This window comes from Mesoplodon mirus (assembly GCF_964341445.2).
Source record: "Mesoplodon mirus genome assembly, chromosome: 2".
Lineage (NCBI taxonomy): Eukaryota > Metazoa > Chordata > Mammalia > Artiodactyla > Ziphiidae > Mesoplodon > Mesoplodon mirus.
This window is the reverse complement of record NC_138977.1, coordinates 215,621,967-215,648,117: the sequence shown is the minus strand read 5'-3', so window position 1 is coordinate 215,648,117 and position 26,151 is coordinate 215,621,967. Positions and strand designations below refer to the sequence as shown.

The 26,151-nt window shown below is 34.1% G+C and overlaps 1 protein-coding gene across 1 annotated transcript in view; it reads right to left on the bottom strand.

The window, feature by feature from the left end:
- Positions 1-26,151, bottom strand: part of ATRNL1 (attractin like 1) — a 707,592-nt gene that overhangs the window by 500,952 nt on the left and 180,489 nt on the right. Inside the window, exons 18-19 of the mRNA XM_082611125.1 lie at positions 23,265-23,483; positions 4,400-4,537 (exon numbers count right to left, since the gene is read on the bottom strand). Coding sequence (XP_082467251.1) covers positions 4,400-4,537; positions 23,265-23,483 — 357 coding nt within the window. The remainder of the gene's footprint in view (positions 1-4,399; positions 4,538-23,264; positions 23,484-26,151) is intronic.

The window sequence follows — 26,151 nt, the reverse complement described above, 5'->3', positions numbered from 1 at the left end:
TGCAGTACATTTAAAGCCTTACCATTCAAATATAAATCTATTTCCTTATTTCCCTTAACATCACCATTTTAATACGTGCAACTACTAATGAAAAAATGAACTTTTCTCAATAAAGTGAACTAAAAATGAAAAAATAGAACACTTTTACTTCTCATATTTTATAAATTGATTTTAGCCATTGCCACATTAAATATAATTCACCACATGTGACATATTGTTAATTTAGTTAGATTGCTAATGTGGCCCTAAGAAATAAAAATGAATTTCATATATCACATCACTGTAGAAAAGTCATAGACAGAAAAATACTATTTTGCCAAATTTAGGAAATAAGGAAACTATAAGGAATTGTTTAAAGCTTCATAAACTACCAGGGAATGTGCAACAGTGAATAAGAAAGGTATTTATCTTTCATTCTCTTTAGTTTTCTATTGCATTGTACCTCAGCTTTCCACATGTATAATGTCAGCAACAAAAATAATATGAAATAACTGAATTAGTCTTAAACCTAGCAGAGAAGTATCATCCCCAAAGGGAAACATATTTCTAAAAGCACTATGCCTGGTGGAATGATAAAACTTAATATTTTAATTTAAAAGTTTTTAGCTAATATACTTATATTCAAACGTTCCTTTTGCCTATGTTGGCAAAAAATTAAAATAGTACTTTGGTAATCTTCATGACATTACATTTGGCAATGGATTCTTAGATATGCACCAAAAGCACAAGCAACAAAAGAAAAAAGAGATAGACTGGACTTCATCAAAATTTAAAACTTTGGTGCTTTGAAGGACACTGTCTAGACAGTGAAAAGACAACCTACAGAATGGGAGAATATTTGCAAATCATTTATCTGATAAGGACCTCATAACTAGAATATATGAAGAACTCTTAGAATTCAACAACAACAAAACCAAATAACCCAATTTAAAAAATGAACAAAGGACTCGAAAAGACATTACACCGAAGATATACAAGTGGCCAATATGCACATGAAAAGACAAAAAGACTCAAACAAATATTTGTACACCCATATTCATAGCAGTATTATTTACAATAGTCAAAAGGTGGAAGCAACTCAAGCATCCATCAATGGATGCATGGATTTAAAAAATGTGGTATATACATACAACAGAATATCATTCGGCAATAAAATGGAAGGACACATGCTACAATATGAAAGAACCTTGAAGACATTATGCTAACTGAAAAAAACCAATCATTAAGGACAAATGCTGGATAATTCCACTTATTTGAGGTGTCTAGAGTAATCATATTCATAGTGAAAAAGAGTAAAATAGTGGCTGTCAGGGGCCGGTGTTGGGGAATGAAGAGTTATTATTTAATGGTTATACAGTTTTAGCTTTGCAAGATGGAAAAAGTTTTGGAGATGGATAGTAATGATGGTTGCACAACGATGTGAATGTACTTAATGAAACTGAACTACACACTTAAAAATGGTTAAAATGGCTAATTTTATATTATGTACATTTTACCACAGTTTTTAAAATTGTTCTAAAATGGGCAAGAACTGGAATAGAAATTTCTCCAAGAAAAACCATATGATGGCCAACAACTTCATCACTAGTCATTAGGGAAATGCAAATCAAAACTACAATGAGAAATAGTTTTACACCTACTAGGATGGCTAAAAGTTTCTGAAAATGTAAAATAACAACTGTTGGCAAGGATGTAGAGAAATTGGAATCCTCCACATTGCTGGTGGGAATGTAAAATCGTGCAACCACCATGGAAAACAACTTGAACAATTTGGCAGTTCCTCAAAAAGTTAAACATAAAATTGCTATATGATCCAGCAATTCCTCTCCTAGTTTATATACAAAAGAACTAAAAACTTGCATTCAAAAACAACTTGTGCAATAATGTTCATAGCAGCACTATTCAAAATAGCCAAAAGGTGGAAAAAAAAGCCAATGTCTATCAATGAATAAATGTGTAAAAATATTGTGATATACCCATACAATGGAATAATATTCATCCACAAAAAGGAATGAAGTACTGATAGATGCTACAACAAGAATGAACATTAAAAACATTATGCAAAGTAAAAGAAGCCAGTCACAAAGTCACATATTTTATGATCCAATTTACAAAAAATATCCAGAATAAGTAAATTTATAAAGAAAGAGAGCAGATTAGTGACTGCCAGGGACTGGGATGACTGCTTAATAAGTAGGGCATTTTCTTTTGGAGGGAAGGAAATTTTCTGGAACTTGACAGAGGCGATGGTTGCACAATATTATGAATGTAGTAAATGCCACTGAATTGTATACCTAAAATGATTACTGTTATGCTATGTGAATTTGACCTCAAATTTTAAAAATGCTAAAAATGGGGTTATAGTTGGAAGCAATATATAAATAACAGAAGTATATGAAGTAAATTACTTCACAAAATCCCCATGGACTATTATATAGGCATTAAAATAATTTGGAGACTGTAAATGAAATCATTTTCATAAAAGTAAATTAAAACAACAATTGTATATTAAATATATGAAAGGCTGCAAACACATATAAATTGCAATGTGGAAAAAAAACAACCCAGGCGTGTTTTTGTCTTAAAGTTATGGAAACAAAACATTTATATATATATAACATAAATAATCTATCTGAAATACACTTTTTGTCCAATGAAATTCTTGGCTATAGAAAATTCAGTAGTAAAAAGCTTTTTGGAAAACAGGATGGCTCCAAAATCCTTACCTTTTTACTTAATAAACATAAAATAACAAAATACTATGACTCCACTAGGTAATAAGGTCTACACTTTGTGGATTCCGTTGTACACATCTCTACTGCTGCTTCTGTATACAATGAACACAGCACTAAGCTGTGGCTTTTGGCTAATAAGGGCTACTGGATCCTCCCTGTCCATATTAACACCACTTCTGCATTAATAGTTAAGAGTTAGGCCTAAGAATCAGACATTTTCTTCCTCTTATTAGCAGTATGATCTGGGTATTTTACTTAACTTCTTTGTGTATTTGGTTGTATGTAAAATGGAGATAATTGTGACTTCTCCCATACAGTTGTTGTACAGCTGAAATGAGATAATGAATATAAGCTATGAGTACAGTGCCTAGAACACAGAAAATGCAAGCGTCAAACAATTTGTGTATTACAGCCTCAATCAGGGCAGAGCTTTCCATATCACAAAATTTCAATCAGCACCAAACCTGCTATTACCAGAGCAGTTTTGTTGACTCTAAGGCACAGCTCATCATTCTGTGTTTCTCAACCCTGAGTGTATATTAGAATCATTTGGGAAGACTTTGAAAAGAACCAAGAATCACCTTACGATAAACTAAGAGACTGATTTAATTATTTTAGGGATTGACCCAGACATCCGTATTTTTTAAAAGCTCTCCAGGTGGCTTTAACATGCAGGTAGTGTTAAAAAGTTTTATCTAAAGGCCCAGGCCCAACTCTCTCTATAAAGATTTCTCATCTTATCACAGCCAACAACTGAGGCTTTTCTGTGAGTGCTCTACAGGCTATTCCATTTAGACAAAGTAGATTAAAGATTTAAGGAACAAGGACTAATCTAGAAATAAGGAAGTATTACTGAAAAAAAAATTTTTAAGGAAATTTTTTAAAGAAAGACCAAATTTTCTTTTTTAAAAAGTAGGAGAAAGAAGCAACAGGACAGAGAAGAAAATAGAGAAAAGAAGGGTTTCATGATCGAAAAATTATATAATAGTTAGCTCTTATAATGCTCTTTTAATGTGCTTCAATTCCTATTATATGTGACTCTAGTACATATGATCACATTTGATATTTACAATAATCCAGAGAAGTATTATCATCTTCCTCTACATATGAGAAAAATGAAGCACTGAGATGCTAAGTGAATTAACTGAAGCCATACATTTAAACAGTGGCAGAGCGGGAATTTCAGCCAAGGACTGATTCTAAACTCATTCTCTTAAACCTTGTTATACTATCACCCTGTCAAAAAAAAAAAAAAAAAAAAAAAACTTAAGTGATGTAAGGCATACACAAAACCTTTATTTCTTATTCCTAAAGTAAAATGTAAAGTGATAACTTACTATTATTAAAAAACAAATTATCAGCAGTGATTATTTTAGAATAGTAAGATTACAGGTAATTTTTAACTTTAATTTATCTGCATTTGGTAAATTTCCTATAGTAATCATGTATTCATTTTGAAATAAGAAAAAGTAAGATTTTCTTAAAGCTAGTATATCACAGAATTCTTATAGTTCATAGTCCCTAATATATATTACCTTCCAAAAATATTGAGACTTAATGGAAAAAAACTTCTTTAATAAAATATATTTTCCACAAGAGGCATATCTTTCTTAATTTTCTTTTCTGTAGTAAAAATACACTGAAGTGAAAGAAAAAATAATTACCTGTACACTGTCCTCCGTTGGTTGGATCTCCATAATAACCTGGCATGCAGTCTTGACACTGCTTTCCTGTGGTAAGATTTTTACACTGTTCGCATACGTTATTATTGATGCAAGTGCTATGTCCATTACACTGGCAAGCTAAGGAAAATAGTAAAAAAAAAAATTTTTTTAATATCTACATAACAGTATCAAGTATATCTGCCATCAAGACAAAGAATTTATTTTACAAATCTGAATGGTAGCAGAGTCCAACGGGCATTTCCCAAGTTTTTTTTTAATGTGTGTCTCAAAATACTAACATAGGACATTATATACAATAAATTCTGTGTTGAAATTTTGCCTATGATCTGTAAAATATAGGGGTTAGAAATTTAAGTGAAACATAAAAGTTATAGCTAAGGAGGAAATATCTTTTAACATATTCCTTAAAGATTCATGTGACAATTATGTCTATTAACAGGAATAAATAAAAGAGCTTTGACAAAGAATGTTAAAATGCATCTTAATTATATTTACATATAATAAAAAAGGATCAATAAATATAGAAAATTATGTGGTAATAAGTCCTTACTTCAAGAAAATACATTAGTTTAAAATTAGCAAACATAGCACTTTTAAATTACTTTGTATAAATGTATATCTTCTTTGGGCAAGAAAAGCTTCGAGGCTTAATTAAAATTCTATTTGAATGTGAACTAAACAGAAACAGATTTAAAGCATAAGTTTTTTTATGTCTTCTTAATATGAGGTCTAATATGTTTTCATATTAATATTACAATAGAATTTTAAAACTTCAGGTGAGAGATAAAGTTCCTATATGAAAGCTCATGTTTAGTGTCTATTGGGGGCATAATACTGACTTAATTTGGTAACATCTTGTCAAAACATCATAATCATTGTCACTTTCGTAATCATTTTCATCATTATTACAACTAAGACAGCATTTAATTGAGCTTTCTCTTGCTCAAGCCAAGAAAGCTAATGTTTAGTCGATTGCAGTTGTTTGTGGCTGGCATCTATATTCTGCTTGGTCAGTTTACATTTTGTATCAGTTTTTAAAATATTGTAAATACTACCCCATGGCTAGATAGTGAACCAAGTGGCATACATGAATTATATAATTTAAGCCTCACAACAATTTTGTGTGGAAGGTACTATTTTTAGGGTTCTTTCTAAGATCAGGAGGCCTGGATTAAGCAACTACCCAAAGTCACACATTTAAAGAATGGCAGAAACAAATACACAATCAGGATGTATGAATCAAAGACCAGACATTAAATCTCATACCTACTGTACGTACCAAATTTGAAAGTAAGAGGGAAATCCCAAGAGACTAGCATAAGGTCATCAACATGAGTTAACATCAAAGAGTAAAGAAAAAAAAAGTATAAAAAAAATACCTATATCTTACAGATATTTTCAGAGGCATAACTCTATTGCAACATAGTATAGAAATGACATGCAGTCATCATGGAAAAATATTGAGTAATCTTCCTCTTTATGAAACTGAGAAAATTACGATATAGTTTTCAAATTTTATATTACATTATGAAACAGCTAGGAGAAAATTTAATAACAAGAAAACTATTCATAATAAATTGAGTGAAATAAGGATTCAAACAATATATTTAGAATGAACACAATTTTGTTTTTAAATGTATTAATATGCCCATGGAAAAGTTAATGATGGTTATCTTAGTTTAGTAAGATTTTTCTGCATCATCAGTTTTCTACAATAAATTCATATTACTTTTATAATAAGGAAAAATAATAACTTTAATTTTTTAACATTGTGCTTAAAATTTTAAGTTACTTTTCCATAGAAAATTTTATGTAAAACCACTAAGGTTAATTCACTCAGGTAAAAACAAAATTTATTGAGCGCTCACTACATGTAAAGCATTATCTGAAAAAGTCAAAATAAGAGATGGGTTACTATAAACATTTTTATGAAACCCTGGCTACATTTTTTCATCAGAAAAACAAATGTCTTAACTTCTGAATAAAATGACTAAATTTACCAATCTCATCTAATATCCTCCTCATAGATTACCACTGTAATAATAAAAAAACTTGCCAGAAACAACAAGAATTGGGGTATGATGACAACTACGTAAGTAAAACTAGAAAGTAGTAACCTACTATACCTCTGGGAATTAAAAGAGAACTCCTGGCATAATGCCACTCAACAGTAACTTTCCTGAAAGCGACAAGTTCTGAAGGCAGTTCTGGGCCATAGTGCAACCAAGAAGCATATCAGCTGCTAGAATGAGATACAGCAAAGTCTAATGTTCCAAGTAATGAATATACCATACAGAAAGCTGGTATAATTTAGACTTAACTGCTGGCAAAATTTCCAGCAAAAAAAGGATAGTCATCGTTGCAGCTTATAACTAGTATGGCAGCAATGGCAAAGGGTAAGGCATGTTATAGAAAGCAGGACCCAGATGTAATAATGGCTGTATCAAACACAGGAAAAGGATATAGTATAAAGCCTATGATGATGTTTTATTCTCCACTGCCATTAGGGGGTTGGATCAACAGGTAATGTAAGCTTGTATCTAATAGTTCTTCCAGGATACACTGTTACTTGAAAGGTTCTAATAACAACCTGGTTCTGGAACATGAATGAAACTAAAGAGAAGTCATCCATACTGTTTTGTTTAAATTTTAAAACCAGCCCAGATAGCTTCTCATCTATGTACACACAAACGGAAAAAAATGAAAATAAAACATAATGAAAAACACAGCACTTGATATGCAAATAAAGTACCTCGTTTTGAAAAATATGTGCTCTCTAAAACAGATGTAAAACATTGAAAAGTATCTGTTTGGCATTCTCAACAAAATTCAAAAAAAAATATACACAGAAAATCAAGGCTAAAATTTACCCAAAACTTTTTTTCAAAACATAGCCCTTTAGAAGAAAAGGGAATTATCATTGCTAAAAATAAAACAGGGATTCAAAACAAGAATGTGAAAGAGAAGTGTGAGCTAGTGACAGAACTTTACTATACATGGGGACAGACTAGCAACAGCTAGTAGGTATGGGTTTCAAAACTCAGCAGGGCCAGGAGATATAACCTCTGGCATACACAAATTAGAGAGCTAAACTGAACCATATTTAAAATGCTTAAAGCCTTCAATTGTAGCCCCTATCTGTGAAAAAGGTACTAAAATACATCACAAGCCCAAAGAAGCAGAAAGGAACCTTAACATGGGTAAGAATGTATGAAAGACAAAAGTCACTTGTGAGAACTTAAAGCCTATACTGATCATATGGTTTGGGTTGAAATTCACACTTTCCATATGGTAGAGAAACCCCAACGTCAAACAATAGTGTTAAAACCTGTTCTGTAAACAAGAAAAGCCTCATGCAAAAAAAGTAGACATAAATGGACCCTTGAAATACTTCAACTCAGGTCACACAGAACAGAGACTGGAAAAACTTGATTCTGTAAACTGCAAGATAGTAAGCATCTTAGGCTTTGCAGACCATAAAATCTCTTCACAACTACCACTGCAGTACAAAAGTAACCATACACGATACACAAACAATTGGTAATAGCTATAATCCAATAAGACTTTATTTACAAAAATAGGCAGTCAACCAGGTTTGGCCATCACACCTTCGTTTGCAAGCCTTTGATACAGTAATAAAAGACAATGAAAACAACAACGACAACAACACTACTTACTGAATTAAACTTCAAAATGAAAAATCACAAAAGCATCATATAGAAGAGTCAGGCAGAAGAGAGACAATAAAAATGAGAATTGACAACCCAAGAATTGGAGTAAAAGGACAATTAGAAAACAATAAAAATATGCAAAATAATTAAAGGCAGAAAAAAATGAGAAAATTATGCTTAAAGAACTAAAGTTACGTATGATGACAATGTCTCAACAAAAAGAGAGTATCAATAAAAACACAGAAATTATAAAAAAGAACAAATGGAAATTATAAAGTACAACAGTAAAATAACTGAAATGAGGGACCTCCCTGGTGGTTCAGTGGTTAAGACTCCACACTTACACTGCAGGGTGCATGGATTCGATCCCTGGTCGGGGAACTGAGATCTCACATGCTGCACAGTGCAGCCAAAAAAAAGTAGGGGGGGTGGATAAAATTCTACACATACTAACAGAAATAAAATAAAAGCATTTAAAAAACCTGAAATGAAAAATACACTAGAGATTCAACAGTAAATTTGAACTGGCAGAAGAATTAGCAAATTTGAAGAAAGATCAGTAGAGACCATGGAAGCTGAAGTACAGAGAGACAACAGAATGAAGAAAAATAAACAGAGCCTCAGCTAAATGCAGGACACCATTAAGTGCACCAACCTATGTGTAATGGGAGTGTTGGAAAGATAGGAGAGAGAGAAAGAAGGCTAAAATTTATTTGAAGAAATAATTCCTGAAAAATCCCCAAATTTGATAAAAATGTTCATCCACACATCCAAGAAGCTTAACAAAATTTAAGTACAATAAACATGAAGAGATCAATAAATACATTATAATAAAAGCCAAAAACAAGTAGAAAATCTTGAAAGCAGCAAGAGAAAATATGACTCCTCACCTAAAAAAATCCCAGTAAAATTAATAACTGGCTTTTAATCAGGAAAAACGAGGGTCAGTAGCCAGTGGGATAATATATGCAAAGTCCTGAAAATAAACCTGTCAACTAAAAATTTTCTATCCATCGAGACTGCTCTTCAAAAATTAAAGTGAAACATTCACAGATAAACAAAAATTGAGAGAATTCACTATCAGCAGATATGCCTTACAGGAAACACTAAAGGAAGCTCTTCAAGAACAAAGCATGTGACACCAGACAGTAATTTAACTCCACAAAATAAAACAAAGAGCACCAATAACAGAACTGTCATTATAAAAGACAGTAAATATATATCTTTTGTCTCCTTTCTTCTTTTACATGATTTTTAAAGACTGTATTTTCAATGATATAAAGAATGGTATTGGGCCTCCCTGGTGGCGCAGTGGTTGAGAGTCCGCCTGCCGATGCAGGGGATACGGGTTCGTGCCCCGGTCTGGGAGGATCCCATATGCCGCGGAGCGGCTGGGCCCGTGAGCCATGGCCGCTGGGCCTGCGCGTCCGGAGCCTGTGCTCCGCAACGGGAGAGGCCACAACAGTGAGAGGCCCGCATACCGCAAAAAGAAAAAAAAAAAAAAAAAAAAAAAAAGAATGGTATTGTTGGGCCTGTAAAACATAAAACATAATGTATTCCCCAATAACACCACAGAGGAAGTGTATCAGAGAAAATCTATATTGGGCTAAGTATATGACATGGTATTACTAGATGGTAAACAAAGATCCACAGGAACAAAGAAAACCAAAAATGGTTAATACAAAGATTAATATAACAAAAGCTGTAAGTATACACTCATCCTCCTTTTTTTCCTCAGATTCTTTAAAAGACATAAAACTATATAAATAATAACTATAAAAATGGACTGTTAGGTTTGCAACATATACAGGTGTAATACATATAACAATACCACAAGAAGGGAAGAAAGAGACTAGACATATGTGAGTAAAATTATTTCATCTCACTGGAATTAAGTTAGCATAAATCTGAAGCATATTTTAATAAGATAAGCTATATATGGTAAACCCTGGAGTAACCACTAAGAAAATAACTCATGGACTTCCCTGGTGGCACAGTGGTTAAGAATCCGCTTGCCAATGCAGGAGACATGGGTTTGAGCCCTGGTCTGGGAAGATCCCACATGCCACGGAGCAACTAAACCCGTGCACCACAACTACTGAGCCTGCGCTCTACAGCCTATGAGCGACAACTACTGAGCCCAAGTGCCACAACTACTGAAGCCCGCGCACCTAGAGCCCATGCTCTGCAACAACAGAAACCACCTAATGAGAAGCCCTCACATCACAATGAAGAGTAGCCCCCGCTCACCACAACTAGAGAAAGCCCACACACAGCAATGAAGACCCAACGCAGCCAAAAAATAAATAAATAAATTTATTTTTAAAAAGAAAGAAAATAACTCATAAAATATAATGAAAAATCATTAAAAATTAAAATGTTATAATAGAAAATATTCACTTACTGCAAAAAAATAAACAAATGAAGAGTGGAAGAACAGAAAATTCATGATATACAGGGGAAAAAATAAAATAACACACATAAATCCAACTGCATCAAAAATAACATTAAATGTGAATAGATCAAATGATTTAATCAAAAGGCAGAAAAGACAGACCAGATAAAAGACAAAGATCTAACTATGTACCCTTCATAGGAGACACACCTAAATACACAAAGAGATTGAAAATGAATGGATGAAAAAAGATATAGTATACAAACAGCAACCACAAGAAAGATGGAATGGCTATAGAAATATCAGATAGACTTTTCAAATGTTACTGAAGATGAAGAGGGACATTTTATAATGACAAAAAGGACAATCCATCGATAAGATATAAAAATTGTAAACATACATGCATCTAACAGAGCCTCAAGCTACATGAAGCAAACACCGACAGAAATTAAAACAGAAATAAAGAATTCAACAAAAATAGTTGGAGATGTCAATACCTCACTTTCAATAATGAATCAAACAACTAGACAGATGATTTGCAAGGGATTAGAAGACTTGGACAACACTATAAACCAACTGGACCAAACAGACATAAATAGAAAAATCCACATAACAGCAGCAGAATATACATTCTTCTTAAGTGCACATAAAAAACTCTTCAGGATAGACAATATACTAGGTCATAAAACAAACCTCAATAAATTTAAAAGGACTGAAGTCATATAAAGTATGTTCTCTAACCACAATTGAATAAAATTAGAAATCAATAACAGAAATTTTGGGAAAATCACAAATTGTGGAAATCAAGCAACACATTCCTAAATAACCAATGGATCAAAAAACAAATCATAGGAAAATTAAAAATTACTTTCAGGTATATTAAAATAAAGCATAATATACCAAAACTTCCAGGATGCAGCAAAACACTGCTCAGAAAAAATAATTATGGCTGTAAAAGCCTACATTAAAAAAGAGAAAAGGTCTCATATCAACCAACTTTGCACCTTATTAAGTAAAAAATTAATAGAAAACTAAACTCAAAGCAAGCAGAAGAAAGGAAATAATAAAGATTAGAGTGAAAATAAATAAAATGCAGAGTATGAAAACTATAAAGAAAATCAATAAAGCCAAATACAAACTGTTCTTTGTAATGTGCAACAAAATCAACAAAGCTTTAGCTAGGCTAACAAAGAAATATACGAAGACACAAATTATTAAAATCAGGAATGAAAGATGAGACATACAACTGACAAAGACTGGGGAAAAGGTCTATAGGGAAATACTATGAACAACTGTATGCCAATAAATTAGATAACCTAGATGATAGGGGAGATTCTTAGAAAGATACTAACTACCAAGACTTACTAGAGGAGAAACAGAAAATAGGCACAGGCTATAACAATAAAAAGACTGAGTTAGTAATCAACAAAGTGCCAGAAAAGTATAGCCCAAGATCAACTGGCTTAATTCATGAATTCTACCAAACAGTTAAGGAGAATTAACAATTATTCACAAATATTTCCAAAACACAGAAGAAAAGGGAAGACTTCCTAACTCATTCTATGAGGCCAGTATTAACCTAATACAAAGACAAGACAAACTTATCACAAGAAAAGATGATGCCAGACCAATACCTCTTATGATTATAGCTGCAAAACTTCTCAACAAAATACTAGCAAACTGAATCCACTAGAATATAAAAGGATTATACACCATGACTAAGTTGCATTTACCCCAGGAATGCAAGATTATTTAAATATATGAAAATCAATCAAGACAACATACTATTAGAGAAATAAAGTGGGGTGGGGGTGGATCACAAGATCATCTCAACAGATGGAAAATACTCAACAAACTAGGAATAGCAGGGAATTGTCTTAACCTGATAAAGGACATGTATAAAAACTTCATAGCTAACATCATATTTAATGGTAAAAGACTGAAAGTTTTCTTTTTAAGGTCAGGAACAAGACAAAACTGTCCTCACTTGTCACTTCTATTCAGTATTGTACTGGAGGTTCTGGACAGGGCAATTAAGCAAGAAAAAGAAATGAAAGGCAACCACGCTGAAAAAGAAGAAAACTAACTTTACTTTCAGATGACATAATCTTCCATAAAGGAAACTAAGAAATCCAAAAAAATTATTTAATCTAATAATTGTCTGCAACAATGCTACAGATCAATTGTAGAAAAATCTGTTTTATTGTATTTTTATACACTTACAAACTGAAAAGTTTGAAAGTGAAATTAAGAAAAAAATACCAAATACAATAGCACCAGAAAGAATAAAACATTTAACAATACATTTAACCAAAGAAATGCAAGATTTGTACATTGAAAACTACAAAACGTTGTTAAAAGGAATTAATGAAAAGGCATCTGTATTCATGGATTGGAAGACTTAATATTAAGATAGCAATTCATCCCAACTGATCTGCAAATTCAATGCAATCAAATTCCAAAAGACTTTTTTTATAGGAATAGACAAGCAGATCCTAAAATTCATGTTTAGAAACAGAGGGCTCAGATTAGGCAACACAATCTTGATAAAGAAAAACAGAGTTGGAGTACTGACAATTCCCAATTTCAAAACCTACTTCAAAGTTACAGTAATCAAACCATGTGCCACTGTCATAAGGATAGACATATAGACCATGGAATAGAATTAGGTCTAGAAATAATACCATACATCTATGATCAATTGATATTCAACAAGGGTGTCAAGAAGTTTAACTGGGGAAATAGTCTTTTCAACAAATGGTGCCGGGATAGCTTGATATTCACATGCAGAAGGATAAATCTGGACCCATACTTCACACCATATATAAAAATTAACTAAAAAAGGATCAAAAATCTAAAGGTAAGAGCTAAAATTACAAAAATGTTAGAAGAATATATAGATGTACATCCTCATGACTTCAGATTAGACAACTGTTTCTTATATATGACACCTAAAGCTTAAGCAACTAACAGAAAAAAAAAGACATACTGGACATTATCAAAAAAACTGCTGTGCCTCAAATGACACCGTCAAGAAAGTGAAGAGACAACCCACAGAACAGTGGAAAATATTTGAGAACCATATGTCTGATAAGGATCTCATACCCAGAACACATAAATAACTCTTACAATTCTACCATTTAAAAAAAAACCCTCAATTTAAAAGTGGGCAAATGATTTGAATAGACATTTTCCATAGAAAGTATATGAGTAGCTAATAAGCACATGAAAAGAACACCGAAAGTCATAAGGGAAATGCAAAACAAAACCACAAAGAGCTACCACTTCACATCAACTAGGAGGATAATAAAGAAAATGATGTATTAACCCATATTGGTGAGGAGAGTAACTAGAATACACTGCTGGTAGAAATGTAAAATAGTACAGTAGCTCTGGAAAAAGTCTAGCAATTCCTTAAAAGGTTAAATATACATTTATCATATGACTAAAAAATCAACTCCTAGATACATACCAAAGAGAAATTAAAACATGTTTACACAAAAACATATACAAATGTTCATAGCAGCACTATTCATAACAGCAAAAGAGTGGAAATAAGCTGAAGATCCATCAACTGATGAGTATGAATATGTGGTATGCAATTTAATATTATTCAGCCATAAGAAGCAAAGGACTGACATATGCTACAATATGGATGAACCTTAAAAACGTATGCTAAGTGAAAGAAGTCAGACACTAAAAGGCACATTATGTGATTGCATTTAAATGAAATGTCCAGAATAGACAAATATACAGAGAAAGAAAGTAGATTCGTGGTTTTCAGGTGTCAGAGGGAAGGATGAACAGGTAGTGGCTGTTAAAGGGTATGGAATTTTGCCTTGGGGTAATTAAAGTGTTCTGGAATTATATGATGGTAATAGTTGCACACCTACTGACTATACTAGAAACCACTGAATTGTACACTTTAAAATGAAGGATTTTATGTCATATGAGTTATACGTCAATAAACAAAGTAGTTAGAACTAATTAGATGAGCTGAAAAATAATTTACACAAATTCTCCACATCTCTGTATGTACAAAATTCATAATATTACTTTATCCTTGCTCTCATCAAAAAAGTACAATTTTTTCCCACCATTTGAACATGCATTGGCATGAAGATTTTTTCAGAACAGTGGAATTCAGAAGTAATGGTATGGAAATTTTGAGCTTAGGCCTCAAGAGGCATATATACTCTGCTCTCTCCTTCTTGGAATTCTATTCTAAACATATATGTATAGCATCCCAGTCTACACCACCAGAGGATGATAGGCCAAATACAGCAGAGAACAATCATTTGCAGCCTGAGGACCCCTAGATCAAGCAATCAGCTCAAACCACCAGATGTGTGAGTAAAGAATTCTGAGATCATCCAAAACCAGTCAAGCTGCCAGATAAATGGAGCCACAAGAGAAAAATCAAGATAGACTGGTAGAAGAACTGCCTAGCAGAATTCAGCAAAATAGATGATGCAGAATCGTGTGTAAAACTGTTTTAATACAGTGAACCTCGTGTGCTATGTTAAATAACAATAACTAATTAAAAAATAGGTTTAAGAGAAAACTGGAAACATCTAAAGAAAGAATTAGTGAATCAAAATATAGATCAGAGGAGGTGCAAGGATATAAAATACAGACAAGACAATAAGAAAACTTAGGAACATGGTGAAAAAGCCTAACATAAGTGAATCAAACTTTTAGAAATACAGACTAGAGTGACACAATGGGACAGATGCAATATTTGAAGAGATAATGGCAGAAAACTTTACAAACATGATGAAAAATACATGTCACAATTTAAAAAAGAAAGATGATACTTAGGTACATCACACTAAAATTGCTAACATCCAAAAACTAAGAAAAATATATATTTTAAAAGGTCAGAGGGAAGAAAAAGACATATTACTTTCAAAGGAGAAACAATAAAACTGACAGAGGGATTCTTAAGAGAAAGTAGAAGCCAGAAGAAAAGGAAATTACATCTTCAAATTATTGAAAAAAATGTATCTGTCAACTTAGAATGCTATTACCAGTAAAAATATCCTTCAAATATGAAGATACACACATACATAATAAAAACTTTTTCAGATGTATAAAAGCTAATTTATAGCCCAATTGAGAAACACACTACTTTAAAATGTTACATAAAGTTCATCAAGCTAAAGAAATGTTATAGCAAAAGGAAATTCAGATCAATAGGGAAAAATGAAGATCACAGAAAATGGTCAATACATGGGTAAATAGAAAGATTTTTTTTTATTATTATGATTTCTTTATAAAAAAATTGTCTCTTTAAAGTAAAAAAAATAATGTAATGTGTGGTTAATAACATATATAGAAGTAAAATATATGGCAGTAATCACACAAAGGACAGGAAAAGAGCAAATGGAATTGCACTTTTGTAATATTCTTACCTTATACATGAAGTAGTATAATATTGATTCAAGGTAGACTGTGATAAGATAAAGATGACTATTACAATCACTACAGCAGTCACTAAAAAAAACACAAAAGAGGTATAGCTAAAAATCCAATAAAAGTGATAAAAGTGGACTTTAAAAACACTCAATTAATCTAAAAAAAGGCAAAAGGAGGAACAAACAACAGAGAAAAAATAAAGGAAATTTTTTAATTGATACCATGATGGTAGGACTAAATTCAATATTACCAATATTATATTAAATCTAAATTGACTAAACAATTTGATAAAAGACAGAGATTATCAGAATAGATTTTAAAAACACATCAACAACAACAATAAAAAAAGACATTTATGCTGCTTACAAGAGATTCACTGTAAATAAAAACACATAGAAGATTTCCACTTCTGCCCATGAAGGTTTAACTGCTGTGAGAACTGACCTCTAGTGTAAACATAAGAAAACTGAACAAAATATATGAAACAACTACTTTCAAGTATAACAGGCAGCTCAGGATTGGCATCCCTGAGAAAAAGAAGACAAAATATGACTGCCCTGGCATGCTATCTGGAGGCAGATTTGAGGATGCAGCCCAGGGAGGAAAACCCAAACCCTCGTTTAGTTGAGGAACCAAAGAGCAAAGTTCAGGGAGGCCATGGTGGTTAGACTTTTTGAGGCAAAATACTAGAGAAGAGAGAGTTGCACACAGCAATCTATAGACAGGTCCCCTTGAATCTTTGGTTAAATAATGAATTGAACACAGTGTGAAACTCTATGAAGCTGGAGAAAGAACCATCAGAAAAAAGTAAGTAAAACAATGTCAGGAACTCACGTAGGACTAGGAATACCTTATACACCCAAGAGTCAAAGTGGAGAGACCTTTTAATACAAAGAGCATTGTATGGAGAACACAGAAAGGCACTGTCTTAGTAGTGGAAGTAAATTAGCACTGAACTTAGGGCTGCTATGTACAGGCCATGACAAATATTAAAAACAATTTTTGAAGTAACACAACTGAATGCCAGAATAAAGTCCAACACACTTAAAGAAATAGAACAAAATTGAATAAGCTAGAAAAAAATCACAATGTCCAGGATAATACCAGCAAAAATAACCAACCTGGAAATTTTGATCCATAATCAGTTAAAAAAAAAAAAAATATATATATATATATATATATATATATACACACACGCGCCAATAGAAACAGAAAGAAATGGCATACCAATTGGGATGAGTAGAGAGGATTTTTAAAACAGCTGTTAAAAGTATGCCCCATATACTCGAGAATACAGAGTAAAATATCAACATAAGAAGAAGAGAAATGGAAAATATAAAAATGACTAAAATTCAATTTCTAAGATTAAAATATATATACAAAATTTAAAATAAATTTAATAAGGAAAAAATTGTCTTTTCAACAAATGGTGCTTATAGCCATGAACAAAAGAATTAAGCTGGATCCCTATCTCACACCACACACAAAAATTAACTCAGATCAAAGACCTAAATGTAAGAGCTAAAACTACTAAAGCCTGAAGAGAAAACATAGGTGAAAACCTTTGGGATCTTTTATTATACATGATTTCACAGGCATGAAACCAACAGCACAAGAGAGAAGAGAAAAAACAGATAAAACATGAAAATTTAAAACTTTGGTGGGGACATCCCTGATGGCACAGTGGTTAAGAATCCACCTGCCAATGCAGGGGACACAGGTTCAATCCCTGGCCCAGACACCACATGCCGCAGAGCAACTAAGCCCATGTGCCACAACTAGTGAGCCTGTGCTCTAGAGTCTGCGAGCCACAACTACTGAGCCCGCGTGCCACAACTACTGAAGCCCGCGCGCCACAACTACTGAAGCCCGCGCGCCTAGAGCCCATGCTCCTGAACAAGAGAAGCCACTGCAATGAGAAGCCCGCGTACCGCAAGGAAGAGTAGCTCCCACTCGCCACAACTAGAGAAAGCCCTCGCACAGCAATGAAAACCCAACACAGCCAAAAATAAATAAATAAATTTATTGAAAAGAAAAAACTTTTGTGCTTCAAAGGGCACTATCAAGAAAGTGAAAGACAACCCACAGAATGGGTGAAAATAATTGCAAATAAATCTTTAGTAAGGGACATATTCAGAATATATAAAGAACACTCACAGTTCAATAATAAAAAGACAAATACCCCAATTAAACAATGTGCAAAGAATCCGATAGACATTTCTCAAAAGAAGAAATACTAATAGCTAATAAACACATGAAAAGATGTTCAACATCATTAGCTACCAAATGGCTGCAAATCAAAACCACAATGAGATACTACTTCACACCCACAAGGATGACTACAATCAAAACGATGCGAATGGAATATTACTCAGTGATAAAAAGAAACAAAATTGTGTTACTTGTAGTGAGGTGGATGGACCTAGAGTCTGTCACAGAGAGTGAAGTAAATCAGAAAGAAAAAAATACAGTATGCTAACGCATATATATGGATCTAAAACAAACAAACAATGGTGCTGATGAACCTAGTTGCAAGGCAGGAATAAAGATGTAGACATAGAGAATGGACTTGAGGACATGGAGTGGAAGGGGGAAGCTGGGGAAAAGTGAGAGTAGCATCGACATATATACACTACCGAATGTAAAATAGTTAGCTACTGGGAAGAAGCAGCACAGCACAGGGAGATCAGCTCCGTGCTTTGTGATGACCCATAAGGAGGGTGGGAGGGAGGCTCAAGAGGGAGGGGATATGGGGACATGTGTATGCATATGGCTGATTCACTTTGTTGTGCAACAGAAACTAACACAGTATTGTGAAGCAATTATACTGCAATAAAGATCTATTAAAAAAAAAGATGTGAAATAAGCAATGTTGGCAAGGATGTAGAGTAATTGTAACCCTCATACACTGCTGGTGGAAATGTAAATTAACACAGCAGCTTTGAAACAGTCAGGCAGTTCCTCAAAAGGTTAAACATAGTTACCATATGACCTAGGTATTCCATTCCCAAGGTAATGAAAATATGTCCACACATAAACTTGTACATGAATATTCATAGATGCATTATTTTAAAAACCAAAAATTAGAAACACTCAAATGTTCATCAAATGATGAATGAATAAACAAAATGCAGTATAGTCATACAATGGAGTATTATTTGGTAATAAAAAGAAATGAAGCACTGCTGTATGCCACAACATGGATAAACCTTGAAAACACTATGCGGTGTGAAAGAAGCCAGTAAAAGAAGACTACAGTTATATGACTCAATTTATATAAAATGTCCAGGATATGTAAATCCATAGCTGACAAGGGTGGGGGGTGGTTCAACAGGCCATGACTGCTAATAAGTACAAGGTTTCTTTGAAAGATGATAAAAGTGTTTTTAAACTCACTGTAGTGATGGTTGTATAACTCTGAATACTAAAAACCACTGAGTTATACACTATAAATGGGTAAACTGTATGGTATGATGGTTAGTCTTATGCTTTGATGAAGCTGGGTTATAGTACCTCAGGTATTTAATCAAACACTAATGGCCTCCTCCTGAGTGTGGCAGGGACCTGAACATATGATGGGATAGTCATTCTGATGATTAGGTTGTTACATGGCACAGTTGGCTTTCAGAAAGGGACATCATCCTGGATGGACTCAGTCAGATGATCCCTTAAAGGGCATTAGTCTCTACTTGAAGGAGATTCAAAGTGTGAGTGATCCCATTTCAGTTGTCGAGACTCTACAAGGTGAGTTCTGGAGACGGAAGGGGGATGAGGGAGAGAACGTGAGCATTCTTTCAGAGCCGAAGGGGTCACGGGCTGACAGCCAACTAGAAAACAGTCACCTCAGCCCTACAGCTGCAAGGCACTGAGTTGTGCCAACATGTGAATGAGCTTAGAAGCAGATTCTTTTCTAGAGGGCTGGTCAAATATTTTGTAAAATGTCCTTCAATGTCGTTTTGTCTAATGTTTTCTGACGACTAAACCGGGTTATAGATTTGGGGGAAGGATACCACAGAAGTGAGGTGCCCTTCTCACCACATCATATCAGGGGGTATGTGATATTAACATGACTTATTACTGGTGTTGTTAACCTTGATCACTTGTTCATGGTGATGTCGCCTTACATCCTCCACTGTAAAGTTACAGTTTTTCCACATCTACACTCTATTCATTAGGAGTCACCACGTCCAACTCACACTCAAGGGGAGAGAAATTAAGCTCCACTTCCTAGGGGAATGAGTGTCAAGGTACTTGTAGACATATGTTCAAGCCACCACAGTAATTGATAAATATTTTTGAGGAAGGTATTTGGAAGCTACACAAATATATTTTTTCTCCTTAAAGTTTCACCCACTAATTTGAACATTCTTAAGAAGACTATTCTTATGGCACTTATTACTGTGGGGTTCTAACAGCAATTTTTTTATTTTCCTCATTCATTCTACATTTATTATTTGGAATTTTCTGTAAGGAATATTTATCCATTCTTACCCATTTATTATCTATTCAATCACTTAAATCACTACAGAATCATGGATATGTATTCTGTTCTTTGGGTTACAATCCAACACAATCATTATTTTTTGCCCAGATTTGACCCATTAAGAACTCTTTCTGGTTGGCTGTGTCCCTTTGACATGCTCCCATCCTCCTTTATTTTGTTTTGAGCACTTTCTTACTTTCTGACATTAAACAATACTTCAGGTTCACCTTGTGTTCTCCCTGCCCCAGCCCTAGAACCAGCCATTACTCCAGAGAGCCCTGGTTCCTTTCACTGGAAAATGGTATTTAGAAACCAGGATTGTGAGCACTGAATGTGCTCATTGCTACAGGGGTATCATGGCTTCCAGGCCCTCTTGGAGAACTCAGCTAGAAAATATATGTATATATACCTCTGCGTATATATATTAAATATTAAAATAAACTTGAATTCATGCTTATACTCTAAACCAATACCAGGATTCTTTTTTCTTTCTTTTCTTTTTTTTTTCTTTTGGCCATGGCGCATGGAATGTGGCATCTTAGTTCCCCAACCAGGGATCAAATCCGTGGCCCCTGCAGTGGAAGCTCGGAGTCCTAACCACTGGACCGCCAGGGAATTCCCCACAGAGTTCTTTATAGTCTTCACTCTTCGCATGTTTTTTTAATAGATCTTCACTGGAGTATATAATTGTTTCACAATACTGTGTTAGCTTCTGTTGTACAACAAAGTGAATCAGCCATATGCATACATATGTCCCCATATCCCCTCCCTCTTGACCCTCCCTGGCATCCTCCTTATGGGTCATCAAAAAGTACGGAGCTGATCTCCCTGTGCTATGCTGCTGTTTCCCCCTAGTAACTATTTTACATTCAGTAGTGTATATATGTCCATGCCACTCTCACTTTGCCCCAACTTCCCCCTCCCACCCCGTGTCCTCAAGTCCATTCTCTATGTCTATGTCTTTCTGTGACAGTGGGAAACCCGGCTCACATTAAACACAATTAATTTATATATTTGTCCAAACCTACTAAACATATAAAGTATTGTTAGAATTGTTAATCTGTACTATGTGAGAAACAAATTTACCAATCAGAATGTAATGTTTATGTAGGTTTATTTCTTTAGTTTTACAGTATCCAGCCAAAACACTGTTTTCCAAGGTTACTTAGGTCAGCTCATTATTTTGATGATGTTATGGCATTTGTAATACAGTTAAATTTATTTCTCACAGTTTGCATTCCCTTATGGGATCCCCTGACATGCTGGTTGACTTTTTTTTTTAATTTGCCATCAGGAAAGTTCATTCTTTGTGGTATACAGTATGGTCTGACAAATGCATAGAGTCATTATGAACTACCACAGTGTCATAAAGAACAGTTCCACGGCACAAAAAATTCCATTATGAGGTCCCCTTGAAGGCAATCCCTACCTTTACTACTTCTGGCAAATAACTGATCTCTTTTCCATCTCCACAGTGCAATATGTAGCCTTTTGGTCTGGCTTCTTTCACTAAGTAAAAGGTATTTAAGATTCAGCCATGTTGTTGTATGAATCAATAGTTTGTCCCTCTTCTTGGTTTTCATATATTCCAAAGTTTATGTAGAAGTACCACATTCCCTTAGTCCATCTGGTTTCAGTGCAACACACTGTCAGTGCCGCACCTAAAGCAAGTTCTGCAGTATCTCCCCACTTTTTTGCCTCAGAATGTTCACTGGTATCATGATAAGCTATTAATCAGACATGCTGGCACAGCTCAGAAATACAATACCCCCAGAGGCATCACTCAACCATCAATGGAAGAGAGTTAGTGGATAAATTCCCCACCCCCAATCCCTGAGGGTTAACTCTGGGAAGCATTCTGCATAGTTCTTCATAGGTTCCTAGTGGGTCTGAGCTCAAATTTCCCAGTATAGTAGCCAGCCTAATAATGTACATATTATTGGTTTTTCTCCCGTCTTTGAAACTCTCTATTCCCTCAATTGTGCTTCCTAGGTTCATCTCGTAAATAAACTACCTCACCCAAGTCTTTGTGTCTCTGGAACACTCTTTCCCCAGACAGCGACATGATTCATTCCCTCATCTACCTGAGGTGTTTATTAACCATTACTTCTAAGTGAGATCTTCTCTTACCAGTCTTTTAAATTGCAAGCTTTATCCCCCTTCCTTGCTTTATTTAATAGCACTTATCACCATCTAACTTCATATACATATATATATGTGTGTAATTAATTGTATTAATTTCAACTCAAATACAGGCTCAATTAACGCAGTGATTTTAGTCTACTTTTTTCATTGTTATGTCTCTAGCACGTAAAACACTCTTTGCACATAGTAGGCACGCAATAAAAATATACTGAAAAAATTAATTTTTCAAGAAGGTTGATTTTATTCCATATAAGAATAGACTCCCTATTTGAAAAACTCTAAAAACTTTACTGACCTTCAAAATTGAATGGTACCAAATACCAAGGGTCAAATGACTCCATCATGGATATTATACAAAATATTCCCATACTTAGCCTGACTGGATCCTCTGAGTTGCCTTTGAATTCTAAGATAGTATAATATTATAAACAATAAAAGACTACACTACAGTATAGAAATTTGGTATGAAACCAATATTTTTTTTCCTTTTAACAGTTCACATAAAACCAAATCTAACAACTATATACCATGCATCTGGTCAGCCTGTTTAATGATTCCAAACATAATACCACCTATACAACAAACATGGACATAGGAAAGAATTTTTTTAATCCTTTAAATTTGAGTCTCATTTTCATTGTTTTTTTTTTGAAATCTTTATTATAAGAAAGGAAAGTAATTCTTGGTGTCCTTGAGCAGAAGCTAAAATTGCTTTCATCACATTTTTATTACCTGGACACTGGATAAAAGACCACTCATAGTTCTTCTCTTTAGGACAAACACTGGTGTCAAGAACCATCTCATTATTTTGCATTCCAACAAGCTTCATTGGTCCCCGGGAAGACCCTTCAATGCAGTGTCCTCTTCCTGTATTACTAGGATCGTTGCACCAGCCACAACCAGGCTGTTCCAAACATTGTCCACAGGTTCTCAATCCAGAACAATTTTGAGCTGCATGGCAGGAACGTCATTAACAAGTATGTTATACGACTTTATATTCAAATAGAATTGCAAGCTAACAGAAAAATAAATATCTGAAAAAAGACAGTAAAAAGTCATCTATAGTTAACCTAAACATTTTATGTAATAATAAGAGACACTAATTACTTCAAAAGCAAATAAAACATACATTATGAACAAAGAGGAGATGAATGGACTGACTTGAGGGTGAATAAAGGTGTGGTACCATGACAGGGAGAAAAACAAAGTCAGCATTTAAACACTCCTGAGAACTTTGCCAGTATTAAGACCTTTTGGGACTGATCCGGGGGCCTACAGACAACATTGTCTGTGATACAGAGCAATGCCAGTTGTTCTTGTTGTGCCTAGGGAGGGCCTTCAAGGAAAAAATCTGCATCTTCCTGTGAATGTCCAGTGTAAGTCATGCTTACCCACTCCCTGGGATAGCTGAACCCACCTGGACTGCCTCTCATGGACAATGCTCTTCCCAAGGGTCCAAGATACTAGCATTTGCCTGCCATGTGATGTTTAACAGCAATCTCACTCAAAGAGCCAAACTGAATGGGAATATGGAAACTGGATACTCCGCCTTAGCAGGCAACCAGGAGGACAGGCTCTCTCTGACTTTCAGGGCTGCAGAATATCACCTCAAGAATCACTCACTGAAGCTCAACCTTTTTTTGTTTAACTGACGTATAGACGATGAGCCTCAACTAAGCCTGCGAATACTGTGATGTCTTTTCCAAGGATGAACATATTAGTCTGCCATAATAGTCATAATAGCTGCTATGTGATGTTTCAGATTTTTAATTCACAATCATAGTACCTTATATCAGGCTGAGACTTTTTAAAATTAGTTTCACTGATGTTTTGCTAGCAAAGGTACACTTTGTCTTGGGACTTATTTATCCATATAAGATAGTGCATAGGTGCAAAGTACCATGAATGATGCCTTCTAATGGCACGCTAGAAAAACCTCAGAGGAAAAAAAAAAAAACGGTAGACTTCTGGCAGTCTCAATTTCATTTTTGTCGTGGTAATAACTTAACTGCCACTCAGTGTTTTAATATTACTGGAAACAGAAATGTTCCTCAGAAAGCTGCAAATAAGAATAGTGCAAGCTTCTCAGTGAACATCAGGAACTCAATATAGCAGGCTGTGCAGGGATAATACAATACTGGTTTAAAGAATTCATCAATTACAGGATGATTTGTTGTTATGAATTTTTTCAGTGCTGAGCACTTCACAGACTGGATGTAAGAAAGTGAAGAATGAGTACCATCTCCTATATTTCCTTAATAATAAATTTAAAAGGAAGAATATTCTTTGAGTCATTGGACACAAGTCATTAATGTTAACCCTGTAGATAAGTAATGTAGTGATATGAACATACTTCTTTTTGAAATTTTTTTAAGCAGTAAATGGTGTTAAATGGCACTTCATTTAAAATATCCTTAGATAACTGAATATTTTATATACTACCATACTCCTCCCTAGACCTTTTGCTCTGAAATATTTCTCTTTTATCTGTGATTGTAGCTAGCCCGCAGTATCATTGACTAGATTATTCTAATTGTCTTCAAAACTATATTGGGTTGCTATGAAATCAATGGGGAACAACATAAAATATCAAATTAGGTATGCTATCTTGACATTCTAATTTACTATCATGTGATGAATTGAAGTAAATCTTCACTAGGTTGCACCCAAAATAAATCTAGGTTTTATATTTATAGTCTATAGATATCTCCTAGGAAAATAAAATTTATTTTAGGATTACCTTTTTAAGGAAAGCTAACCAATCAAATGTCTTGAAGAAGCATAATGTACAATTAAACCTAAATATTTTCAAACACAACATACCTGTTATTGCTTTCAAACAACTGGGTAAATCCTAGATGAGAGAACCCTGCCTTTCTTACACTGACTGAATGACAAACTATTAATGGTGTCTTTATCTATTACACTTTAGGCTTTAATAATGAATTACAAAATGTCATATTCAGAGCAGCGTTCTATTCTCTCATGTTTTATTTTAGGTATGAAACTATTACAAAAGGTAATGTTGTTTTAGTTATTACTCAAGAGTGGAGAGCAACATGCATTGCTGAAAAATTAACAGAATATTCATTCTTTAGTTTGTAATGGAGACTAAAAAACTGAAAGACTCTAATGTTTTTTCTTTTCTTACGGAAAACAATAATATAGGAAAGCTTTTGTAGGCTGTGCTGTTTTGAGTAAGTTATGGCTAGTCTGAAGACTATGTATGAGCTATACGTAATTAGAGCAATTATTTTTATTTTATTTTATTTATTTATTTTTGGCTCTTTGAAAGATTAATTCTAACAGGTCCTCGCAGTGAATATCGAAGAAAAACCCCTTTGTGCTTCCAGCATGGGAGGGGAAAAGGAACAATTCTGAGATATGCCAGAGCACTGTTTTTCTTACCAAGGCCTGGAGAAACAATTTAACAGAGCCTAAACTACTGGGGTTTTATCAGAGCCTAACCGACCTGGCTAAAGGGAAATAACCAACTCTAACCTTCTCTAGTCTTTCATGTCGGGGGAAGAGAAATATACAACTCCAGCTCCCTCCAGCCATGCTGTACCACCTAAGAGTGGAAAAAAAGACTGAGTAGCACTAGTGAAGTGAAGTTCAC